Source organism: Pinus tabuliformis, chromosome J (genome assembly GCF_031772625.1).
Source record: "Pinus tabuliformis cultivar Carrire ecotype Pingquan chromosome J, CPIR1, whole genome shotgun sequence".
Classification (NCBI taxonomy): domain Eukaryota; kingdom Viridiplantae; phylum Streptophyta; class Pinopsida; order Pinales; family Pinaceae; genus Pinus; species Pinus tabuliformis.
In genome coordinates this window covers 785895653-785918621 of record NC_142295.1, presented here as the reverse complement: position 1 = coordinate 785918621, position 22969 = coordinate 785895653, and the positions used below count along the sequence as shown (strand labels likewise).

Sequence of the window (22969 nt, the reverse complement as noted above, 5' to 3'; positions counted from 1 at the left end):
TGTAGTCCAGACCATAATCCACTGTCCCCTGCAAGTACCGTAAAATGTGTTTTGCAGCCACCCAGTGAACCTTCCTAGGCTCACACATATACTGACTCATCGTGTTGACTGCAAAACAAATATCTGGTCTAGTGTTGACCAAATACATCAAGGAACCAATCAGCTCCCTGTACAATGTGGGATCCACCAACTCGGAATCCAAAGCATGAAGCTTCTTCCAGTTGGTGATCATCGGTGTCGACATGGGTCTACAATCCTCCATGTGGAATCTGCCAAGGATGTCCACAATATACTTCCCCTGCCCCAGAAAGAAATGCCCCTCCTCCTGCCACACCTCCAAACCCAAAAAGTAATGCATCAAGCCGATGTCCTTCATCTCAAACTCCGCCGCAAGATCTCTCTTGCAGTGCTCTATGAGTCTCTCTGCACCTGTAATGACCAAGTCATCCACATACAGCACCAGAATGAGAGGCTCCTCACCAATCACAATAAAGTAAAGATTAGGATCTGCCTCACTCTTTGTGAAACCCATCCCCTGCAAGTACTCATCTATCCTAGAGTACCAAGCTCTGGGAGCTTGCCTCAGGCCATAAAGGGCCTTCTTCAGTCTGCACACATGGGACTCCTTCCCATGCACCTCAAAGCCCTGTGGCTGCTCAATGTACACCTCCTCCTGTATGAAGCCATTGAGAAATGCAGTCTTCACATCCATCTGGTGGATCTTCCAACCCATCTCTGCTGCTATCGATATAATGGAGCGGATCGAAGTATATCGAACCACGGGAGCAAAGGTCTCCTCATAATCAACTCCCTCTACCTGGGAGAACCCTCTAGCCACAAACCTCGCTTTGAATTTCTCAACGCTGCCATCTGCAGCATGCTTTACCTTGTAAAGCCATCTGGAAGTAACCACGAATTTTCCCTCAGGCCTCGGCACCACCTCCCAAACATCATTCTTCATGATAGAAGAATACTCCTCCTGCATGGCCTCTCTCCAGAGTCCAGACCTGCTGGCTAGCTGCCTCCTCATAGCTAGAAGGCTCAGAGTCAAGGATGCTGGTAGCCATTGCCATATAGCTACAAAACCTCTCAGGTGGTCTACTCTCTCTGACCGGCCTCTTAGGCTCAGCAACAGATGTGGCATCTCTCAAGGTGTCTTGAAGCCACTTGGGCTTCCTCTTCCCTGAGCGCACTTCTCCCATTGGAAAATGAAACTTCTCATCATCATCACCATCAGGAGCCTGAACTCCTGACTGTCTGCCTGCTGTCCTCCTGCCTGCACCTGAACCTGTAGAAGCTGAGGTATCGTGTGAACTGTCCATCAGTGGACTCCCTAGTGAACTGCTATGTGAACTGCTCTGCATGTTGCCCGGAGCACCACCCCTCTGGCTCGGCAAGCCACTGCTCACTGACGGACCTGACATCCTCATAGATGTACCTCCTGATCCTTGCCCACTGGATCCCTGCGACTGACTCAACTGCTACTGAGGGTCTGGCTGATCCAGATACTCTAACTCCCGTGACCTCCTAAAGTCCCTGTCCTCCTCGAACTTCACATCCCGCCTGACAACAACTTTCCTCTGTGCAAGAATGTAAATCTGAAAGGCCTTTGAGGTCTCACTGTAGCCCACAAAGATACCCTTCTCTACGGTGGGCTCTAGTTTGGTCCTCTTATCCTTGGGTATGTAGGAGTATGTAATGCATCCAAAGATACGAAAATGACCAATATCAGGCTTCTTCCCAGAAAAAGCCTCCTCCGGAGTCATGTGCCCCAAGGCACAATGCAGACTCCTGTTCTGCAAATAAACAATTGTGTTGCAAGCCTCTGCCCACAAGAACAATGGCAACCCCTGATCATGTAACATGGCTTTGGCAGCCCCTACGATGGATCTGTTCTTCCTCTCTACAACCTCGTTCTGCTGGGGGTTGTAAGGAACAGTGAACTCCCTCCTAATGCCTGCCTCCGCACAATAGTCAACAAACTCTCCAAGGGTGTACTCTCCCCCATTGTCCGACCTCAAGGACTTGATCTTCTGACCTGTCTGTGTCTCCATAAGAGCTCTAAACTCCTGAAACCGCTTGAAGACCTCACTCTTGGTCTTCAAGAAATAAATCCAGGTCCTCCTGGAGTGATCATCAATGAATAAAACATAGTACTCATATCCACTCAAGGAAACATGAGACATCCGACCGCTCACATCGAAATGAATCAAATCAAGCATCCCAGTCACTCTGCTGTCACTGCTGGGAAAAGGGGATTTGGCAAACTTGCCCATCGCACATCCTCTGCAAGTATCAAAGGATCAGTACTGAAATCTGGCACACCTGTAGTGATCTCCCGTAAGGTCCTCAAGGCTCCATGATACATATGTCCCATCCTACGGTGCCAAATCTCACACAACTCAGAACTGCTAGCTCTACTGTCGGTACTACTGCTCAATGCCAAAAGGGACTGGAATGCAAACTTGTACACCTTTGCATGGCGTACACCTATCACTCTAGCTGAATCAGCTGGAGTGCCCCTGGGATACATCAACACCTGTCCTCCCCTGAACAGTACCTCATATCCTTTGTCCTCCAAAGCTGAGACGGATATGAGGTTCTTCCTCATCCCTGGCACATAAAGAACATCTGTCACCTTCAAGGGAGGTTTGGACTCCCTCTAAAATGTCAATGTCCCCACCCCGACTACTCTAACAACTCTGTCATCACCGAATACTACCTCTATATCAGTGCCACTCTCTAAAAGCTCTGAGAAGTACTCACGGACTGCTGTCATGTGACGTGAAGCCCCACTATCCACATACCAGATACCCGAAGATGCTCCGCTAATCGAGGGAAAAGCATGCTCCCTCTGAACCTGTGTGGCAAGTGATCCTGCACTAGAGGACTTACACGCAGTGAACGCAAACTCCCGGTCAAAACGAACTGCAAAGTCCTCAACCTCTGCTGAAGTTGCCATGCTCTGGTTCTTCCCCTTATTCTTCTTCTCCGGACACACAACTGCATAGTGTCCCATATTTTGACAATTCCAACACTTCACCTTGGAATAGTCCTTCTGTGCGTTATCCTGTTTACCTTTACCTTTGCCTTTGCCCCCACCATTGCTTGTGGAAGCCTGCTTCTTCCCTTTGCCTTTCTTGCCTCCTGCCACCAGTGCTACATCCTCATCCTGCTCAACTGGCTTGGCTGCCCCAAGCTGACCTTTCCTGATCTTTGTCTGAATGTAATCATCCCAAAACCTCTCCCATGTGGGAAGGGTCTCATGTGCACAAACCCCATCAGCAAAGTTCATCCATGAACGGGGGAGGCCATTCACTGCAATCCGCACCAACTCAGTGGGTGGAATGTCCTCTCCAACTGCTGCCAACTCATCTCTCACATTAGTAATCTTTGTGAGATATCCAGCTACACTATCATTGCCCATCTTAATAGTCTTCAGCTTCTCCTTCAGGACCATTTTCCGGTTTTCATTGGTACTCTAGTAGAGATTGGACAATGCTGTCCACATCTCATGGGAATTTCTCTTTCCTCTCACATGAGGAATGCAATGGTCTTTGACTCCGTCTAGAATCAGTCTCTTACCCTTGTTGTTCTTTTTATTATACTCAGCCAACTGAGTAGCATCAGTAGGCACAACAACAGGGTTCTGTGTGGTATGCACCATGATGTCCCAGACTTCTGCCTCCTCAAATATACTCTGCATTCTCTCCTTCCAAACATTGTAATTTGTATGCCCATCCAGCTTATCCTCCACCCTCAATCCCAATGACATCCTGCTGTCCTAAAACTGAAAAATAGCACTGCTATAGTAAAGATAAAACTGTTGTTTGTGAAAATAAGCTTGCTGGAATTTTCTAAGTGAAAAATCAGCAGGCTGTAATTTTCCTCCTTGTTGTCCCAAACTGCACTTCAGCACTCAAGCTCTGATACCATGTAAAAATTTCTCATTTCCCACCCCGGTTTTCAGTTTCACCTTATTTCTCCAAAATAGTTAAATGCCCTTTCCCATATCCATACATTCAACAACTGAAAAAATAAATTTTGCTGAAAACACAAATTCTGGAAATTTTACAGAATGCTGGAAAATGCAGAAATAAAAAATCAGCAGGTACAAACAGTCATTTAACACATTTAAACACAGTGATTTTTTGTCAAGGTGACCCTGGAAAAACCCCCTACAACTCTTGGGGAAAACCAGTTCGAGAGATCCTTCTTGTTTCTGGAAAATGCTTTTTACAGTGAGAAATATTCAACAAAAAATCAGCAAGAAAATTTTTACAACTTATCTCGTTTTCCGTGCCTCACAGCCAACTAGAAAAACTTGCAAACAACAAAATCTGAACAGCAATAAATGTTGTATGTCCTCCTCAATTTCTGTGCCAATTTTCAGCCTTAAATTCTGTTGTACGCCTGACTAGAAAATCGTGCAAGCTGCCAGAAATTCTGTTGCACGATTTCCTCGATTTCTATGCCGAAAACTGCTGTACGGCCTCCTTGAAAATCTGTTGTACAGCCTCCTTGAAAATCGTGCCAGCAAACTCAGATTTCTGCTCCTCGATTTCTGTGCAAACTGTTGTACGGCCTCCTTGAAAATCGTGCCCAAAAAATTGCCTTTCACTGTATGCTAACTCAACTGTACGGACTTGTTGGAATGCTACCTTGGAATGTGTGCCAAGTTGTTGCCTCCTCCTCCTCCCTATCCAAAATCTCCCTTGCTCTCTTGCTCTCCTTCTCCCAATCTGCTCATGAAAGAAATAAATGATCTTTTCCTCATTTTCCTCCTTTATTCTAACCCTAAGTGACTTTTGGGTGATCCCTAAATCCAATGGCTGAAATAGATTGAGATCTAGGGCTGAGATTAAATGCTCATTTAAATCTCACTTTCTATTTTTTAATTCACCCCACTTTAATAAAGACCCATTTAGTCATTTATTTCCAAAGTCACTTTTCCTTTCTAATTTTACATTGACTTTATTAAAGTCACTTTAAAATTAGACTTTAGTAACTTTATCACTTAAAGTCACTTTTAAATTAGATTTGACTTTATAAAAATTATAAAGTCACTTTAGGAGAAAAAGTAAATTCTTTTGGACACTTTTCCCTAGGCCAAAGATCAAAGCCTTAGGGAACCACCTGTCCTCCGGTACCAAATTTCAACAACTAGGGCTTGGTGCGAATTTTTAGGAAAGAGGGTTTTCCGAGGTTTGAGAGCCTATACATTAAGTTGAATTGGTTTTCCACAAAATCTCTCAATTTGGTGAGCATCCACTCGAATTTCGTCCATAAATTCTTTTGCCCTGGGTGTTTTCCCTAAGAGGGAAACCGTAGTCTTCATTCTCTCAACTTAAGGACTTCCTTGAGGGTTTCATGAACCTTGGAGTAGCTAATTTCCTTTGTAAGAAACCCTTTCCTTCTGGTCTTGGCCTTGAAAATACCTATTATCATTGAAAACCTCAAAATCCTAGGTCTTGAACCTCGTTTTCTAGGGCTTTTCTTTGAAGCCTTGAACCATTATTGTGTCTCTCTCTTGAATGAGCTTTAGCAAGGTATACCTTATCCCTAGCATATCTATTTTAAGTGATCTCTCTCTTACCAAGACTGCTTCCATCGGCAAAAATCCATAAAGAGCAGGGGGTTTTGGCTGAGGTGACATTGGGCCTCTACTTCATTGTTGTCCCATTGTCTAGTTTATACCTTGTAGGGTTTCCCTCTCCAAGGCCTGCTAGATTTTGCAGCAAATCCCTTACCCTTTACCTCAAACCCCTATCTCTAAGTCATACACACCTCTTCTTCAAGGTCTTCATTCAAGAACACACCTTCACATCCATATAGTGGATATTCCAACCAAATTGTGTTGCCAACTATAGCACCAACCTGATTGTGATTAGCTTTGCAATTTGGGCAAAAGTCTCCTCAAAATCGACCCTTCTTGCTGGCCATATCAATGTTGCATTAATCATTATCGGGATAATATTGGCGCGAGGAAAAAATCGGGAAAAATCATAATTATCGGGAAATAATCGGAAATAATCGGGAAAAAATCGTTTGGTACAAAAATATTCATTTTTTTTCAATTTTTTTAATATCTAAACCATCTACAACATAAAATAAATACATTGACACATAAATATGATAAAAGAACTAATATATAAGATGTTTAACATCATTTCTAGTGTTAAAATCACACATAACATTGAATCATGTCCTGAATAGTAAGTCCTCACTTCTGAGTCCCAACTCAGCCTCAAAATATCAACAAAAAATATAATAATGTATCTCATCATGTCATAATGTCATATACATTAAAATGAAGAAAATAACTAAAGTCTAATCTTATTGATTTCCTCTGCCCCTCTTGCGAGAAAATGCCACAGCTTTCCCTTTCCCTCTAGATGTAGATGCTGGTGCTGGTGGAGTTGGCAGTGGAGTCTGCTATGCTCTAGAAGCTGAAGAACTAGAAGTAGAAGCTATACGAGGTAGATCACGTCCTCTACTGGTGGCAGGGGTAGCCTGAGCAGGTGGCGTCCCCTGGGAACATTACAATCTCCCAATCCTGAAATCCTGAAAAACTTATAAGTCTGCTGGATTTTGAATGAAATCTAAAATTTTGCTTTCTCCATATGAAATCCAATGAGGCCGGAACCACTCTCAAACATCCTGAGTCATTTCATGGTAATGTTAAAAATTTAAGTAAAAGGATGAAAATGAAGATTAAGGAGAATGACATTCTCCTTAATCTTCATTTTCATCCTTTTACTTTAAGAATTTAACATTACCATGAATAGATGAAAATGAAGATTAAGGAGAATGTCACTTTTACTTTAAGAATTTAACATTACCATGAATAGCATATCAATACTAGGGCCTAGACTTGATCATTAAGCTGCTCCACTCAAAAATTATTTGTTTCTTTCAAAAAAAATTGCATTTCGAACATTTAACATCCCTTATAAAACCACGCTGCCCCGACCCTCGGCGATAAATTGGGAAAAAATTGCGATTTTTTCAAATTATCGCGATTTTTTCGAAATTATCAGGTATAAAAAAAAAATCCTGCGATTATTACTCGCGATAATATCGATTTCAGGAAAAAATCGCAATAAAACGATAATATCGCAATATTATCGCAATTTTCACAACACTGGTCCATATCCCTGTGCTACTAACCTCATCTTATATTTATCCATGACTCCATCTACCTCATATTTCATTCTGAATACCCATTTGCAGTGAATGGGCTTCTTTCCCTCAGGCAACTCAACCAGCTTTCAAATCCTACTCCTCAGCAAGGAAAAGCATAAGAAATGCAGAAATATACTAGAAGCCAAGGAAAAATAATAATAATTTGCTGGAGGGTACTAGAATGCTAATTATTAGTGTCTTAATGTTGATTTTATGTGAGGCCATCAGTCCATGTTGGCAGAATTTATGTGATGTAAGAAGTCTTATTTCATGGCATTTAATAGTCCGAGTCACAGAAATGTAAGTTAATGTAATATCCAAGTCAATATGTTTCATGTCATGTCAATTATCCTAGCCAATAAAATATAAGCTAATGCAAGATCCAAGCCAATAAGTTTCCAGCCATGCAAACAGTCCTAGTAAGTAAAATACAAGTTAATGTAAGCAGGGCCCCTTTGCCAAAGGATGATGTGAGATGACATCAGCAGATTGTAGAAAAGTGCATTCTAGAGGTATTTAAAACTCCCCCGTTTTGTAAACATGCATCAAAGTTAATGTAAGAATTAATCTGCTTGGTTATGGATCTTCATTAGAACTTTTTGTGGAAATCTAGCAGCATCGTATGCAGCTGTTATAATAAAATGCAGATCTTAACTTTTATTCCAGAATCTGATTTTTTCAGTTTCATGTCTAGTTTTTCATTTTTTTATGGTAGTTTGAATGATTTTGCTGCTGGCTTTCTGCTGTATTATTGTGAGTTTTCAGCATTACTAATTCATGCTAAATGATAATTCATCAAATTTAATTAAAAAAAAATTATAATGTGTAAGATGAATCCAAAGTTATGTAACTGATTCAAGAGCACTAAAAAGAAAAGACTTAAGTAATTTAAAATTATAATGAACCATCCTTCTTACTTGCAGTTCAAGCTTATTAATCAGTGAAAACAATGTGCTGAGAACCATTATGAAAGAGAGAGCATTGAGGCTGACCTGAGTGCAGTGTCTGGCTCATTTACAGTTTTCCCATCAATGGTGATCTGTCCAAAGAACTGTCCATGTCAGATGGTACTTGCAAGTTGCCCGCTAACTCTCCATGTGCCACAAAAATCCTATGTAATCTGGAAGTTTAACAGAAAGCTCACCTGGTCATTGTGAATCCGCTGCAACCAACTGCTCCAATATTAAGAAATTTTCCCAGATATAACCACTTAACTGTTGCCTCTCTCTTTCTAGAATCTAAAGTATGTTGACCAGTGTTCAGTCATCAACATTTATTAAAAGGAAGGACTGATTTTCAACTTTCAGCTTTGAAAGATGATGTCACATAATTAAAACATAAAACTACATATGAAATTGATTTAGCACTCATTGAGTGATGAATTAAACATACATTAAAGTATTTCAAAGATGATTTAAGAAGATTGGAAACTGTTAAACATTTTGGAAATTATTAATAAATCTACATCCTAAGCCAACTGTAGTAATCTTAGGCTAGCTCATATCTTATGTAAATAAACCAACCTAACTACAATTAGCACAGTTTGAATTAAGCTAAGCTAATGGCCAACTGAGAGATGAGATAAATAAAATAAGATAATTTTCTTAATGTCATGGATGACCAAAAGAATTATGTCAGGAGGACTCAAAAGTACAAATCAGTAGTGAGAAACTGTGGGAATGCCAAAGCAACTTTGTGCAATATTGAATATACAAATCTCTTGTCTGCAACTCTGTGTACTTGTCTATGTGAGGACATTTCATATGGTATTGATGGCAATTCTATTGACATCTCATGAATCATGGTTTAGGAGATGATATTTCCCTAATAAAAAAATATATCTAAGCCAACTAAAGAACAGGTTTATTTTGCTTTATTGACTGTTGTGCTAAAGTCTCTTGAATATTGGTGTGATAAAAAGGTAATAGGCAAAGATGAGAACAAGAAATCATGCATGGAGGCGGAAGCCAAAGTTCCTTCTATAACGTAATTTGGCATATTCAAGTGAGTGCCAACCTTGGGAATACAACCTGGCTAGTGGGTTAGCAGGTAGGATGTAAAGAGTCGTAAAAATCAGCCATAAGAGGGGCTATTGTAAACAAGAAGGACCTTGTAGATGGGATTCTTTACAGGTTAACAGTAGGCTCCAAAAGCCCAGTTCTTCAAGAGTGATATATTTTACTACTGCAGTGTAGAAAATAATCATTATTAGAGCTTAAATCAGCCTTTGCATCTATGGTAGGTGGGTTGAAATTTTCAGGGAACATTGACTCTAATTTGGAAAACAACTCAATACGAGGATTAACTTGTAATGTCCCCAACTCAAACCAGGAAAACTAACAGCTAATCAGCTGTCCTTTCCTTGGCTTACCCAAGAGGAAAAGGAAGCAGAGCCAGATTGGGTTAGGGTGCATGCACGAGGATTAATGTGCATGGATAACACTAAGCATGACTGGGAGTTATTTGAAGCGCATGCATGAGTGAACTAAAGACCATTGGGACGCATCCACTAATGTAGGAATGAGTTGGCACTTTTTTGGAGTTAACTACAGCACGTGCATGCATGGCGAGATAACTAAGCATGTGGTCTAGTTAACTAGGTGCATGCCTTTGTCTCTCCATGTAACGACTTTCCTACAGTTACAAACAGAATGTAAATATTAGCATGTATACGAGTCATGCATATGATAGCTACATATGCATACATCGCATACACGGCACTAGTATACATACCGTTTAATATTGGAAAATATCTAATTTAGGTTAATAAATAAATTTTATCTAAGTATATTCCTAGCTTACCACAATATAATAAATATATCAAGTGAAGTCTTTGATACATAACACCCGTATACGTATATATCTATATACATAATTAAAGGAAATAAAACATAAATTTAATTTAATTGATTTAATTAAATAAATAAATAAAATTATTTAAATATTTAATAAAGTAAAATATTAAAATTACAAATAAAACCATGAATGTATTCATGAGACATTATATTAACTAAACAAGACCCAAATAAACATAAAATAACACCTATCAAATTAAAAAGGAAATAATAAAGGTGATGAGACACGTAAGCTATAAATACTCTTTAAACATAAGAGAGAGAGAGAGAGAGAGCCTAAGGCATTGCAGGTGGCAAGGAGTAAAGAAGAGCCGAGAAGATATTGTGCAGGGGCAGTGGAGAGATGGGGACAGTCGAATGAAGCATATAAAGGGGTTGAGGAGGCCATAACAAGGGGGAGAAGAATTTTTACAGAGAGGAAGAATTATGAACAAGTCAGTATTGAATGAGTTGAGCTTTCATTGTTCTTGAAATTTTGGGCACGGGGCCCAGAGTACCTCGAACTGGAAGTACTTTGGAGCTGCGTACTGAGACTATACCCAATTTGGTAGGGAGGTTTTGATCATTTGGTAACAGGAGCGAAAACATGAGTGAGAGCCCAGCAAATCAAAAGTATCTTCAACCACAGAAACCTAAGTAGGTACTCAAAATCAAATTGATAAATTTTGATATTCTGAATGGTTATACCCTAGTAAAAATCTGAAATTTAGGGCTTTACACTCCCACTTCATAACAGTTTAACATAAGAGTATCTCCACTAGACTAAGCACGTGCTTCTTCTCTCCACTTCTCCTTCATTTGAACTCAAGTGTACTCCCTTAGCCATGTGCATGGCCATCTCATCCTAGTTCACCATTAGTTAACCTAAATGCATAGAATTTGAAGGCAATCTTGCATGGGTAATTCGGCTTCCATAATTGCTAAAGGGGGAAGGTCGATTTGATAGCTGGGTAGGATAGACATTGTGAGTTCTCTATCCTACACTGCTATAATTTTGGGCTTAAGTTTTGACAAACTTAAGTATTCCTAGTTTCAGAAAGACATAATGGACGCCCCCTAATCGGATGGGTGTGTTTCAGTGGAAGAGCTTCAATTTGTGAGACCCTAGCACATCATCTTTTCTAGGCTGCAATCATTCATCAGGCTTGGAGTTCGAATTGGAGATAAAATCCAATGGACAGTTTCAGATTTGTGTTTATTTCAACAAGTAATTTTCAAAGTTGTAATTCATGATTTTTATATGCAACTAAAATTTAAAATTATGTTGTGCCCTCATTTTAAAAATATTGTTATTTTACTAGTATCTCTACTTGGGGATATTACAGTGGTATCAGAGTTGCAAGACTTGGCAATCTTTTTGGGTTAATTGCATGCGTAAAGAGGGTGGTCATAACCTGGAAAAACAAGAAGAAATCAGTGAAACATGAATCTTCAATCACTCGTGATTAATCGCGAGTCAAACTCTGCTCTTCCCTCAAACGATCTGATTCAACTCTGGGCGAGTCAAACCCGCGTTGACCGAGTTTGACTCATGGTCAACGCGAATTTGACTTACGACTCAACGATTAATTGAAATTTAGGCAATTTTCAACCCTCAACTCGACGAGCGCGGGTTTTAACTTTTAGGATTCCTACATTTTTCACTATGTGGTTTAGTTAGGTTAAAAATTAAATGTCGATCCATAACTGAATTCTCACTGCTCAGGCCCGCAACTCATATGTCGAGAAGGTAATAGAGGCATGGTTTCAGTTTCAGTTTACTCCGCGTGATAGAGTCATAATGTAATAGAGGCATAGTGTGCAATGTGCTCCAGTGTGTGCTCTATTAGAGATTTCAGTAGCAAACCATCGTATCATTTCAACAGCAATCAAGAGATTTCAGTTACTGCTCTTTTACTGAATAGTATGCAGTATTTTATAAACTTTTAGAAGCAGATGGTTTTGGTTCTATGTAGTCGTTGGTTAGGACTCAGGATGTTGAGAAATCTAGGGCATGAATAGTTAAACGATTTCTCTGCTTGATAATTGCTTGTGATATAATTTTACTTCTTAGCTTATAGTCTTTTCTTCGTTGTGTTATTATTGTGTTCTTTTTCATCAAGACGGTTACCAATATGCACAATAAAAGACAAGTGACATAGTATGTAGGCTTGTCAGCCACGACCAAAACCTCTCACCTTTTGAGAGGAAAAACCGATCAAAATTCTTCTTCTAGATCTTCAAATGATGAGTACCAAGACCATGACACAGACCCTTGACTCTAGTATCCTCCCAAGAACCTTGTCACTAACCTTGATGCGCTGCCTCTTCCCTTTCTCGACTTCCTTCTTGATCTCGAACTGCTCTCCTTGGCTCCTTCTAGAGAAACTCAGTCTCTATGATCTCATTGGCTTCCTCTAGAGAATCTCGGTCTCTAGATCTCGATCTTGGTTACCCAGAAGAAGCCTCCTTCATTGTCCCAGAAGAAGCCTCCTCTTCGCTACCCCAGAAGAATCTCTTCTTCGCTGCCCCAAAAGAGACCTCTCTTCGTTGATCCAAAAGAAACCTCTTCTTCGCTACCCCAAAAGAATCTCTCCTTCGTTGCCCCAAAAGAAACCTCTCTTCATTTATCCCAGGAGAAACCCTACTTCGCAATACCCAGAAAAATATGTTTCGTTATACCTTCTTCACACTTCTTTTGTTGGACCCTACTTCGCACTTATTCCTAATCAAATGCTTGTCGAGTTGCTTGCTCTAAGTGAGGTCGAGTGTGACTTATAAATACACCTTTCCTCATGTCCTTTAGGCCGACATGATCACTTGTGGTTAGGCCGACTTCTTCTAGCAGTTTCTTCCATCGTTGTAAGCCGACTTAAAGAGGATAAGTGACAAGGTCTTGGAGGATACTTTTCATAGACAAGTTTGACCTTTTACAAAGTGTAACATGACTTCATTACATGACAATGACTCTAACATTTTATGACTAGATGACAAATAAATCCTAAAGACTCTCAATGGGAGTCTTGACTCAAAAATAAAATCTCTTGCTCATGAAACCCATGAAGCAAGTCAATACAATAATTTTATTTTTCTTCTTTACATCTCATTACATAAAATCATAATTACATGTCATTATGAAGACCAAACCTAGTTACACTTTTCAACACTCCCTCTTAACTAGGGAGGTATTCATAATGGTACTTGGACTTTCTCAATCTGAAGAATTTCTCATAAGAAGAATTCGGATTTGTAACTCATTTGTATAGCATCATATCAACTAGCATTGTTACATAGCAAGGCCTTGACTAACAGCTCCTTATCTCCACAAGATCTGAGCTCAATGCTGGCGAGACCAATGATTTATAGACACTCTCATCATTGTCTCTCTCGGAACATCCCTGCCCGGGTACTCAGGGTGTGTTCCATGAGGACTATTCTTATCTTGGACTCCCCAGCCCTCAAAGAATATCGGTCCTCCACGACTACTCTCCTATTGGATGCCCTATCTCATCCTCAAAGAGTATCGGATGCCAAATGATTACCCAATCCTCCATTCTGTCTTTCCAAGTGAAAACTAGAATGACATGTCTATCTCTCCCTCTCAAATAGGGAGGACATATTCCAATAAAGGAATGTACTCATTCCTACCAAAAAGGAATGTACCTAAGCTCCCTCTTGGCTTAGGAATTTCCAAGTTTCTTCCAAGTAAGAAACTTCTTTTTCAGGCTCCCTCTTAACTAGGGACCTACAGCAGCTCCTCATGTGGAACAACCAGCTGCCTGAAGAACTCCTCTCTTCTTCGATGTCATCAATTTCTTTTGTCATGGAGTCTTCATCTTTCGAGGACTTCTTCATAGGGCATAGACCATCCATCACTTTCATCCATGAGTTAGTCATGTCCTCATTTCATCAGAAAGTGATCCATCAGTTTTCCATTTGGCTTTGCTTCATGTCATTTTGCTTTCTTTCATGCCATATTTTCCGAAAGGATCTTACATCCTTCAATATGGTTTTCCTGGAAGTCATCCACAAATCTTCCCTTTGGCAGTCCTACATAAGCCCATCCAGATATTAGTTCAAAAATAAGAGATGAACACTATGGTTTTCCTGGAAGTCATCCACAGATCTTCCCTTTGGCAGTCCTACATAAGCCCATCCAGATATTAGTTCAAAAATAAGAGATGAACACTAAATCAAAATTACCTTTATGATGGTCTTTCATCATGACATCTTCCTGTAAGTATCAGCATCCTGCATGCAGATTGACACATTTCCCAAAGATATCCATTGTTAAGGGTCTCCACCTTTTTCCGACTCATGTCGAAGTCTTCATATCTTTCTGGGAGATATTCTAGTCAACTCTTCTTGGTCTCAGATGTTGAATGCCTTTTATCTTTGTTGCATATTTTATGATCTCCTCCTTTCTTTTCACACACTTCATTCCCAGGAGCTTCTAATCAGAGTTCCTTAATTGTAGTCAGCTTCCTCATGATTCATATGAGAACATATTATGTTGATTTCATCTAGTGCGACTTATGCTTTTCTGCAATCTTTCAGAGGAGGAGATCCTTTCTTCTTTTGATCATATTTCCCAAGATGGAAATAGTGATCCATATTATCTACAACCATATGACATGACTTTCATAATAATCTATGTAAGCATACATACCTCATCTTTCCTTTTGGTCATCCAGACTTCCTGTAGCAGCTTCATTTGAACGAAAGAACTTTATCCTTTAGACCTGCTTTCCTGTTATGTCATCATACCATTCTTGAATCCCACAAGTTGGAATTCCTAATGAAACTCTTGCTTCCTTTCTAGATCGATGAATCCTTTGATGAGGATTCCATCAAAGAAGCTTGAGGATCTTTCATATCTTCACCTCGCAAATGTTTCCTTATTGACTATAGTATGATGATCCTAGTTGATGATGACCTCTACTTCTTTTGAGATTTCAATGAGGTTTCCAAGAGCTCCCATTCTTTGTAAACAATAGAATTTATTCCAGACTGTGAAAATTTCTAAATAGAAATCCAACTGCAATGATTAATATTATTTCTTCTACTTATTAACTCAAAAATAAGTTATTCACAACGTTTCTACAGCAAATATCAAAACAAATTCTACTGCAACCTTCACAATTAAAATACTGCGGAAAGTGAATGCAAAGAAAAATACTAGCACAAGTATAATCACGATGACAATTATTTTTGGACAATTGTCTCTGGAAAAACCCAATGTGCGAAAATCAGTGCAGCAAATGAAGGTTTCTTTATTAATCTTCAGCAAAAATCTCATGTACAAGATACAACCAACAGAATAGAAGAGAATTCTCTATGAGAAACTTTACAGATACTTCTCAACGAGTTTCTCATCCAGGAGAGGACCTATTTCCCCCTCTGTGTCTCGTTGTGTCAGCTTCTACGTGGGGATTGCGCAATCCCAGCGTCACACTGCCTTTGCGTTGTCCCTCCTCTGCGTCACAGCCTCTGCGTTGTCCTTCGTCTACTCTGTGTCTTCTGCTCCTGCACTCCCGACTGATGCTGAAAACCTCTCTCTCCTTCTCACTTGCAACTCTCCCTCTGATTCGATTTTCTCTTGCCGAACTTCGACCAGTGAGAAAATCGATCTTACTCGGGTAACTGAGTATCTACCTCTAGTGTCTTTTCCAAATGCCCATTGATGTCCTTCTTATAATCCTCCAGTTGAGAACTAATGGCCCAGATTATATTATAATCAATGGCTAAGATCATTTGGACTCTATCTTCGTCTTCTTCTAGAAGTTACACCCACAGTTTAGATTAATAGCCATTAATTATTTTAATTTCCTAAGTTTAGACTTAGGGACCCATTAAAAATAATTAATTATTTTAATAAAACTCTCTTGGTGGAATTTCCCAAAACAATTTCTAGGTATTGTGGAATACATGTGTCTAAGCCTCCCTGCAAAATTTGAGACTTAGAGCACATCCAATGCTACCAGAAATCAACACAGTATAATGACCCATTTCGATCTATAAGCAAAATAGTATTAGCATACATAAGATGTATGCATATGATAGCTACATATGCACACATCACATGTCTTGCACTAGTATACTTCTTAAATAACTAAATAACTAAATTAGTGAAAAGAAAGATATTACCAAAAAAAATCGACACTCAAAATATACATAATAAATACTCCATACTTATAAGGTTATTAAATAAAATTTACAATTCCAATCCTTCTAATATAAATATTAATCACTATAGAATTAAAGTTATAAATTAATTATTGTTAATATATATATATAAAAGTTAAAATTTCTAAATTCATACAACAAACATTTTATATATATATATATATATGCATAATTATTATTCATTTATTATATATTATAATTAAATTTTATTAAAGTTAAAGTTATTAAGTTTAAGCATAACAGAGATAGCTATATAAACATACGTACCCTCACCTCCTGATTACACGTAAAGCTATGAATGTCAAATAAAAACCTGTTGAGGGACAGTGGAAGAGGGCGGTGACCGCCTAAGAAGGGTATTTATCCCAAGTACACAGAGCCACTAAGGAGGGGGGTTTTTGGAAAAGAAAGACTGGAAGGAGAACAGGGATCTAAATCAAAGCTGGAGATTCGATTATTCTTAAAGCTTTTGGGCACAAGGGACCAAAATACTCCAATTTGGAAGTATTTTTGAGTTGAGTACCAAGGTTGTGCTCAGCTTGGCTGGGAGGTTTTGGTATTTTGGTAACTGGAGCAGGAAAAAACTGGAAAACGTCTCCAAGTTGATTTCCAGGTATTCCTCTGCACTTAATTTTCAAATTGAATGTCTGGTTAATGATAAATTTAAGGTAAATTATGGATTCTGGCATAATGGTTAGGATAGACGTCATATTCTGTTAACAACAACTATCATATATATATATATATATATATATATATATATATATATATATATATATATATTATATAAAATAGGACCTTAATATATATATATATATATATATATATATATATATTATGTAAAATAGGACCTTACATATGGTATCAGAGGATAGTTAGAACCCTGCGAGACCTTATACGCCCATTAAATCTCGTTTTCAAGCTTCTGCATATTAGCCAGCCTCCGATTGTTTCCGTTTCTAACTTGTGAAATTCAATTATGTGTTGTGACTTCACGATTTTAGAAGCAACATGTTTTAGAAGCAACAGTTGGATGTTGCATGGTGTTAGAGATAGTTATAAGTATGAGGTACAACTCAGTGATGGTGCAACATGGTGCAGCACAGTGATGATGTACATGATATGATGTGTGCAACATAGTAATGAGGTCCAACATGATGATTAGGTGCAGCACAGTGAGGTGCAGCACAGATAGGTACACCTAGGTGATGGAATCACCTGTGTCCAGATTAGCTATCTCATGTGACATCTTCTTAGAGAAGATCTCTGCTCTTATTTAGATAAGTCAAAATGTTGACTTCTGATGTATATGTATTGTCTCTCTCTCTATTGAACTATTGAAGAACATATAAGAAGAATTGATCAAGGGTTTCCCCACATCGGGGTTTGTCCTTGGCTGGCGCCACATCTTGTGTCCTCTTGTCTTGGCTTGTCTTCTGCGATTTATGTTTATGTTCTATCTGTTTTTTACTATCATAAATTGAAGTAAATTTGTTATCAGCATAGAACATACCTAAAATTAACATGGCCGTCTTAAAAGAACTTAATTTCAAATGTACCCCTTTCATCATTAAAATATTAATGAACCATGGCCAAGGCACATACCATTATAGATTATGGAATCTTTGACCGAAAGCAATTGTGATAATTAATTGTTAAGTAATTCATAGATAATTAGTTGTATAACCTTGCATGTGAATTTAGATATCACACGTAACTGTATACTTAGGAAGGCAAATCTAGAGTATTTTATGGGTGGTATATTCTTTAATTATTAATAATAATAGGGTTGTCTATGTAAGATATCGTTGTGTAATAGTCTAGCCTAATTAATATTATATTCATCACTTTATTTATTTTAAATTGATTTAGTAATTCTGTGTATAAATTGGTAAAATTGGACTCTTAAATAGATAAAAAAAAATTAATAAGTGAAAAGTTAATTTTCTTATTTAATCAATTCATATGCTTTATATATTTATAACCAATCCTCCATATATATTCGTATACGTAATTTAGATATATGAAGCAAGTCAATTTTTAAAAATGAGGATTCACATTTTTTTAATTTAGTGATGGTACCATTTAAAATACAATCTTGACTATAATAAACCTAATATGGTTTAGATTAATAATTAAAAAGATGTAATTATTATAATTTATTAGAGGAAGATTTTGAAAATATCACTTATTTACTTATTTATTTCATTAGTTAAATTATTGTATTCAATATAAGAACTTTTGATATAATGTTATTCTCATTTCATTATCTTTTGATTTGTATAATTATATTCTCACTTTATTTTAATTATACCTTCGAAACGAGTATTACATTATGGTATCACATATTCCAACCTAACCCCATTTCTTTAAGAACATGCTTGCAACATCGTTCTTGTCCTTGTCAATGTGAGATTGAGATGTACATGAGAAAAATGTTGAGAAGACCAATTTTATATAAATTCAATCTAGGCAAATAATACAAAGTAATACTATGGTCTAAGAAGACCCATGCATTTTGCTAAGAATTATTACGTATTAGGATAGAACATCATGCATTAGGCCAAGGAGGTAGCGATACCACCCTCCTTGACCTCGATACCAGTAAGACCTGCCTAGTAGGGAAAAATAGCAACAACAAAAAACTATACCCATATGAGAGCTTGAATTTACAAAAATTATATTTATTAAATTTAACTCATACCTCAGATTTTAATAATTTTATTATGTATCTAGGAAAAAGCTACGATTGTAAGAACATATCAATGACGACAACATGATCGGGTAGCATCACCATCGTTAAAGCCACCACCGTCGTCATCACCATCTCCATCGCCACCACCAACGAGACCATCATCAACACCAATCACTCCAGCACAGGAGTTAACCGTTATAATGTGCTCATTGGAGGCCATATTGGAAACATTAAAAGGGCCACCAATAGCTAATACTAAAGAAAAGCAACCTCAATTGAAGAAAGAAATTCAACGGAACCTAAAAGTTCTGAATATGGACAATCAAAGGAAGATATTTCTAAGGAGCTGCAGAAAGTTAAACTCCCAAAATTTTCAAGAGGACGAGCTAGAGAACGTGCTAAAGCATGGTTAGAAGTAATGAACAAATGTTTTGCGCTAAGAGAGTACTCTTCTACTTCCAAAACAAAAATTGTCGTATTTCAGTTAAAGGAAAGTGCTTTGATTTGGTGGGGGAATCTAGAAAAACAATTACACCTCATAGCGGATAATGCTCACTGGGAATTGTTTGAGGAAAGATTCCGCGCCAAGTACTTACCTCCATATTTTCAAGGGCAGCAAGCAGGGGCCTTTCATACGCTAGTCCAAGGTAACAAAACAATAAAGGAATATGAGGTGAGGTTTATGGAGCTTGTGAAATATATTCATTATTTAGATTTTGACGAATGTCAAGCTAAGTGCTTCATATATGGATTAAACTCTCCCATCAGGGCCATGGTTAGGATGTGGAAATCATCATCAGTAGTCGAAGCAGTTGAATGTGGTCGTTATGCAAAGGAGCATCTAGGGATAAAAAGGAATGTCAGGCCAACAGAACCTCTACAGCCAGGATTTCCAGGAAAGACTCCCTGAAACTTCTTCAAGGGAAGTAGCTCGAGACCACCTCCTTATGGTAATAGATTTACCACAAGAGGAGCAGGAGCAAAAGCCCCCATGGTAGTTAATACTATAGTTGTTGAATCATCAAATACAAGTCCATGGAAATCTCGAGGAAATGCTAATAGAGGAAGAAACATGAGAGGAAGTGGCAGAAGAGAACAAAGTTCCTTGTTTAAAAAACTGCAATTTGACTCACGGGGATCACCCCAGGTTAATTGTTGGGGATGTGGAGGACCGCATTTTCAACGTGATTTTTCGAAAGCTTCAAGTATAATGCATAGAACAAGAAAGGAACCATCATCAAATACCCAAGGCAATCATAGAATCCATGCAGTAGTCAGCGATAACCAGGCAGCACATCAGTCCACTGTAGTGGAATCCTCAGGTATTATTAATGGCATAAAACTCAAAATCTTATTTGATACGGGTGCAACTGATAGTTTCATTTCGTCATATGCATTAAATAAATGTGGGTTGATAGCTCGCAAGCAAAACAATTTCAGACAGGTAGAAATGGCCTCAGGAGAACTCCAACCCGTAGATTTAAATGTTGAGGAATGCAAAGTTGATCTAACGATCTATTTGACTAAGTTAAAAGTTTATGTCATAACCCTAGGAACTTATGACCTCATCATAGGGATGGACTGGTTAGAAGCTCATCAAGCATGGGTAGACTGTTACGGGAAAACAATTCTCGGTATAAATGATGTAGGAGAGACGATCCAAATCCAAGGTCATAAAATAAAAGTATCTTTATGCTTCATCTCAGCAATGCAAATGAAGCGTTGTTTAAGAAAAGGTTGTCAGGTATACACAGTTCAAGAAGTAAGCAAATAGAAAGGATCATCCTTAGAACAATATCTAGTATTATCCGAATTTCCAGATGTTTTTCCGAAGGAACTACCAGGATTACCTCCAGAAAGAGAGCTGGATCTCACAATAGAATTGAAACCTAGTACAGCTCCAGAACTTCTAGAATTACAAATTCAATTGAAAGAACTACTGGATATAGGACATATTTGACGTAGTATTTCACCTTGGGGTGCACCTGTAATATTCGTCAAGAAAAAGGATGGTTCCTTGCGATTATGCATAGACTACCAAGACTTAAATCGAACTACAGTAAAGAATTAGTATCCAATGCCTCGAATTGATGACCTCTTCGACCAAATGAAAGGAGTTGTTGTCTTTTCAAAAATCTATTTACGATCAAGCTATCATCAATTAAGAATTAAGGAAAGAGATATCTATAAGACTGCATTCCAAACACGCTTTAGACATTATGAATTCATTGTGGTACCATTTGGGTTGACCAATGCACCAACAATATTCATTAACCTTATGAATAGCGTTTTCCGCAAATATCTCAATCAATTTGTACAAGTCTTCTTAGACGATATTCTCATCTATTCCAAAATGAGAAAGAGCATGGAGAACATTTGCGGATAGTATTATCTTGTCTCAGAGAACACCAATTATACAGAAAGTTATCCAAATGTTCTTTCTTTCAGAAGAAGATTCATTACTTAGGTCATATCATATTTGGTGAAAGAATCTCAGTAGATCCTAAGAAGGTAAGAGTAATCATGGAATGGCCAATACTGAAAAATGCACATGAAGTGCGAAGCTTTATGGGCTTAGATGGCTACTACCGAAGGTTTGTGAAATGATTCTCCAAAATTGCAAAACCTATCACAACCCTCCAGCGTAAAGCGGTTAGATATGAATGGACTGAGGAATGTCATAGAGCATTTTTTGAACTTAAAAGATTGTTGACCAGTCCACCAATCTTGCAATTCCCTGATATGGACAAAGATTTTCATGTATGTACTAATGCATCCAAGCAAGGATTAGGTGCAGTATTAATGCAAAATAGAGGAGTAATAGTGTATGCCTCAAGAAAGTTAAAGCATCATGAAGAAATCTACGCCACTCACGATTTAGAGTTAGTCGTTGTAGTGCTAGTTTTAAAGATATGGAGACACTATCTAGTAGCGAGAAGCTTTATGCTCAAAAGCGACCATCAAAGTCTACAATATTTGTTTCTTCAAAGAGACTTGAATGCTAGGCAAAGACAATGGAGTGAATTCCTAAGTGAGTATGACTTTGGAATTTCATACATTAAAGGAAAAGAGAACATAGTGATAGATGCTTTAAACAGAAGACCTCAGATATTTTCCCTCATACCTATCAAGGTAGACTTAAGGCGGTGAATACTAGAACATCTCTTAAGATATAATTGGTATTTAAAAGTGAGATCCAGTCTTGATAGTAAAAATTCAAAAGAACCTAAGTTTGAGGGATATGAACTAGAAGATGATGGAATTTGGCGATTCCATGAAAGGATGTACATTCCTGATAATGGGGACCTCCAAAACACCATCCTTAAGGAAGCTCACAGAACATTGCATTGCGCACATCCTAGGACCTGATGTAAAGAAAATGTATGATGATACAAAGAAACTCTTCTTTTGCGCAGGCATGAAACACGATATTGTTCAATTCGTTGCAAAATGTCTTGAATGTTAGCAAGTGAAAGCTGATCATTGTCACCCAGCAGGTCTCCTGCAACCGTACGACATTCCTATGACCAAATGGGAGATAATTTCTATGGATTTTATCGTCAGGCTACCTCTTACTCTACAAAAGCACAATGCCATTCTAGTTGTAGTGGATAAATTAACGAAAAGCGTCCATTTCATTCCCGTAAGAGATACTTACGAAGTTGCTGAAATTATCAGATTTCATGGAGTACCTAAGATCATATCAGATAGAGATTCACGATTCACTTCAAGATTTTGACTTGTATGCAATCTGCCTTAGGAACTTGACTAAATTTAAGTACAGTTTATCACCCTGAGACTGGTGGACAAACAGAAAGGGTGAACCAAGTACTAGAAGATATGTTGAAGATGTACGTTATGGATCAGCGATCACACTGGGAAAAGTATTTACCCTTAGTTGAATTTTCATACAATAACAGTTACCACAGTTCAATCGGGATGCCTCCATTTGAAGCATTGTACGGCAGACCTTGCAGGACACCGTTAAGTTGGGACAGGTTAGAAGATCGGGTGATAGTAGGGCCAGAATTAATTCAAGAGATGGAAAAACAGGTGAAATAAATTAGGC

At 38.2% G+C, this 22969-nt stretch overlaps 1 protein-coding gene across 2 annotated transcripts in view; it reads right to left on the bottom strand.

Annotated features, from left to right (window-relative positions):
- Window positions 1-22969, bottom strand: part of LOC149229075 (Pseudouridine synthase family protein) — a 380432-nt gene that overhangs the window by 330312 nt on the left and 27151 nt on the right. For both annotated transcript variants that reach the window (XM_089378450.1, XM_089378449.1), the window contains exons 3-4: window positions 8330-8357; window positions 8178-8224 (exon numbers count right to left, since the gene is read on the bottom strand). In XM_089378450.1, coding sequence (XP_089234576.1) covers window positions 8178-8224; window positions 8330-8357 — 75 coding nt within the window. The remainder of the gene's footprint in view (window positions 1-8177; window positions 8225-8329; window positions 8358-22969) is intronic.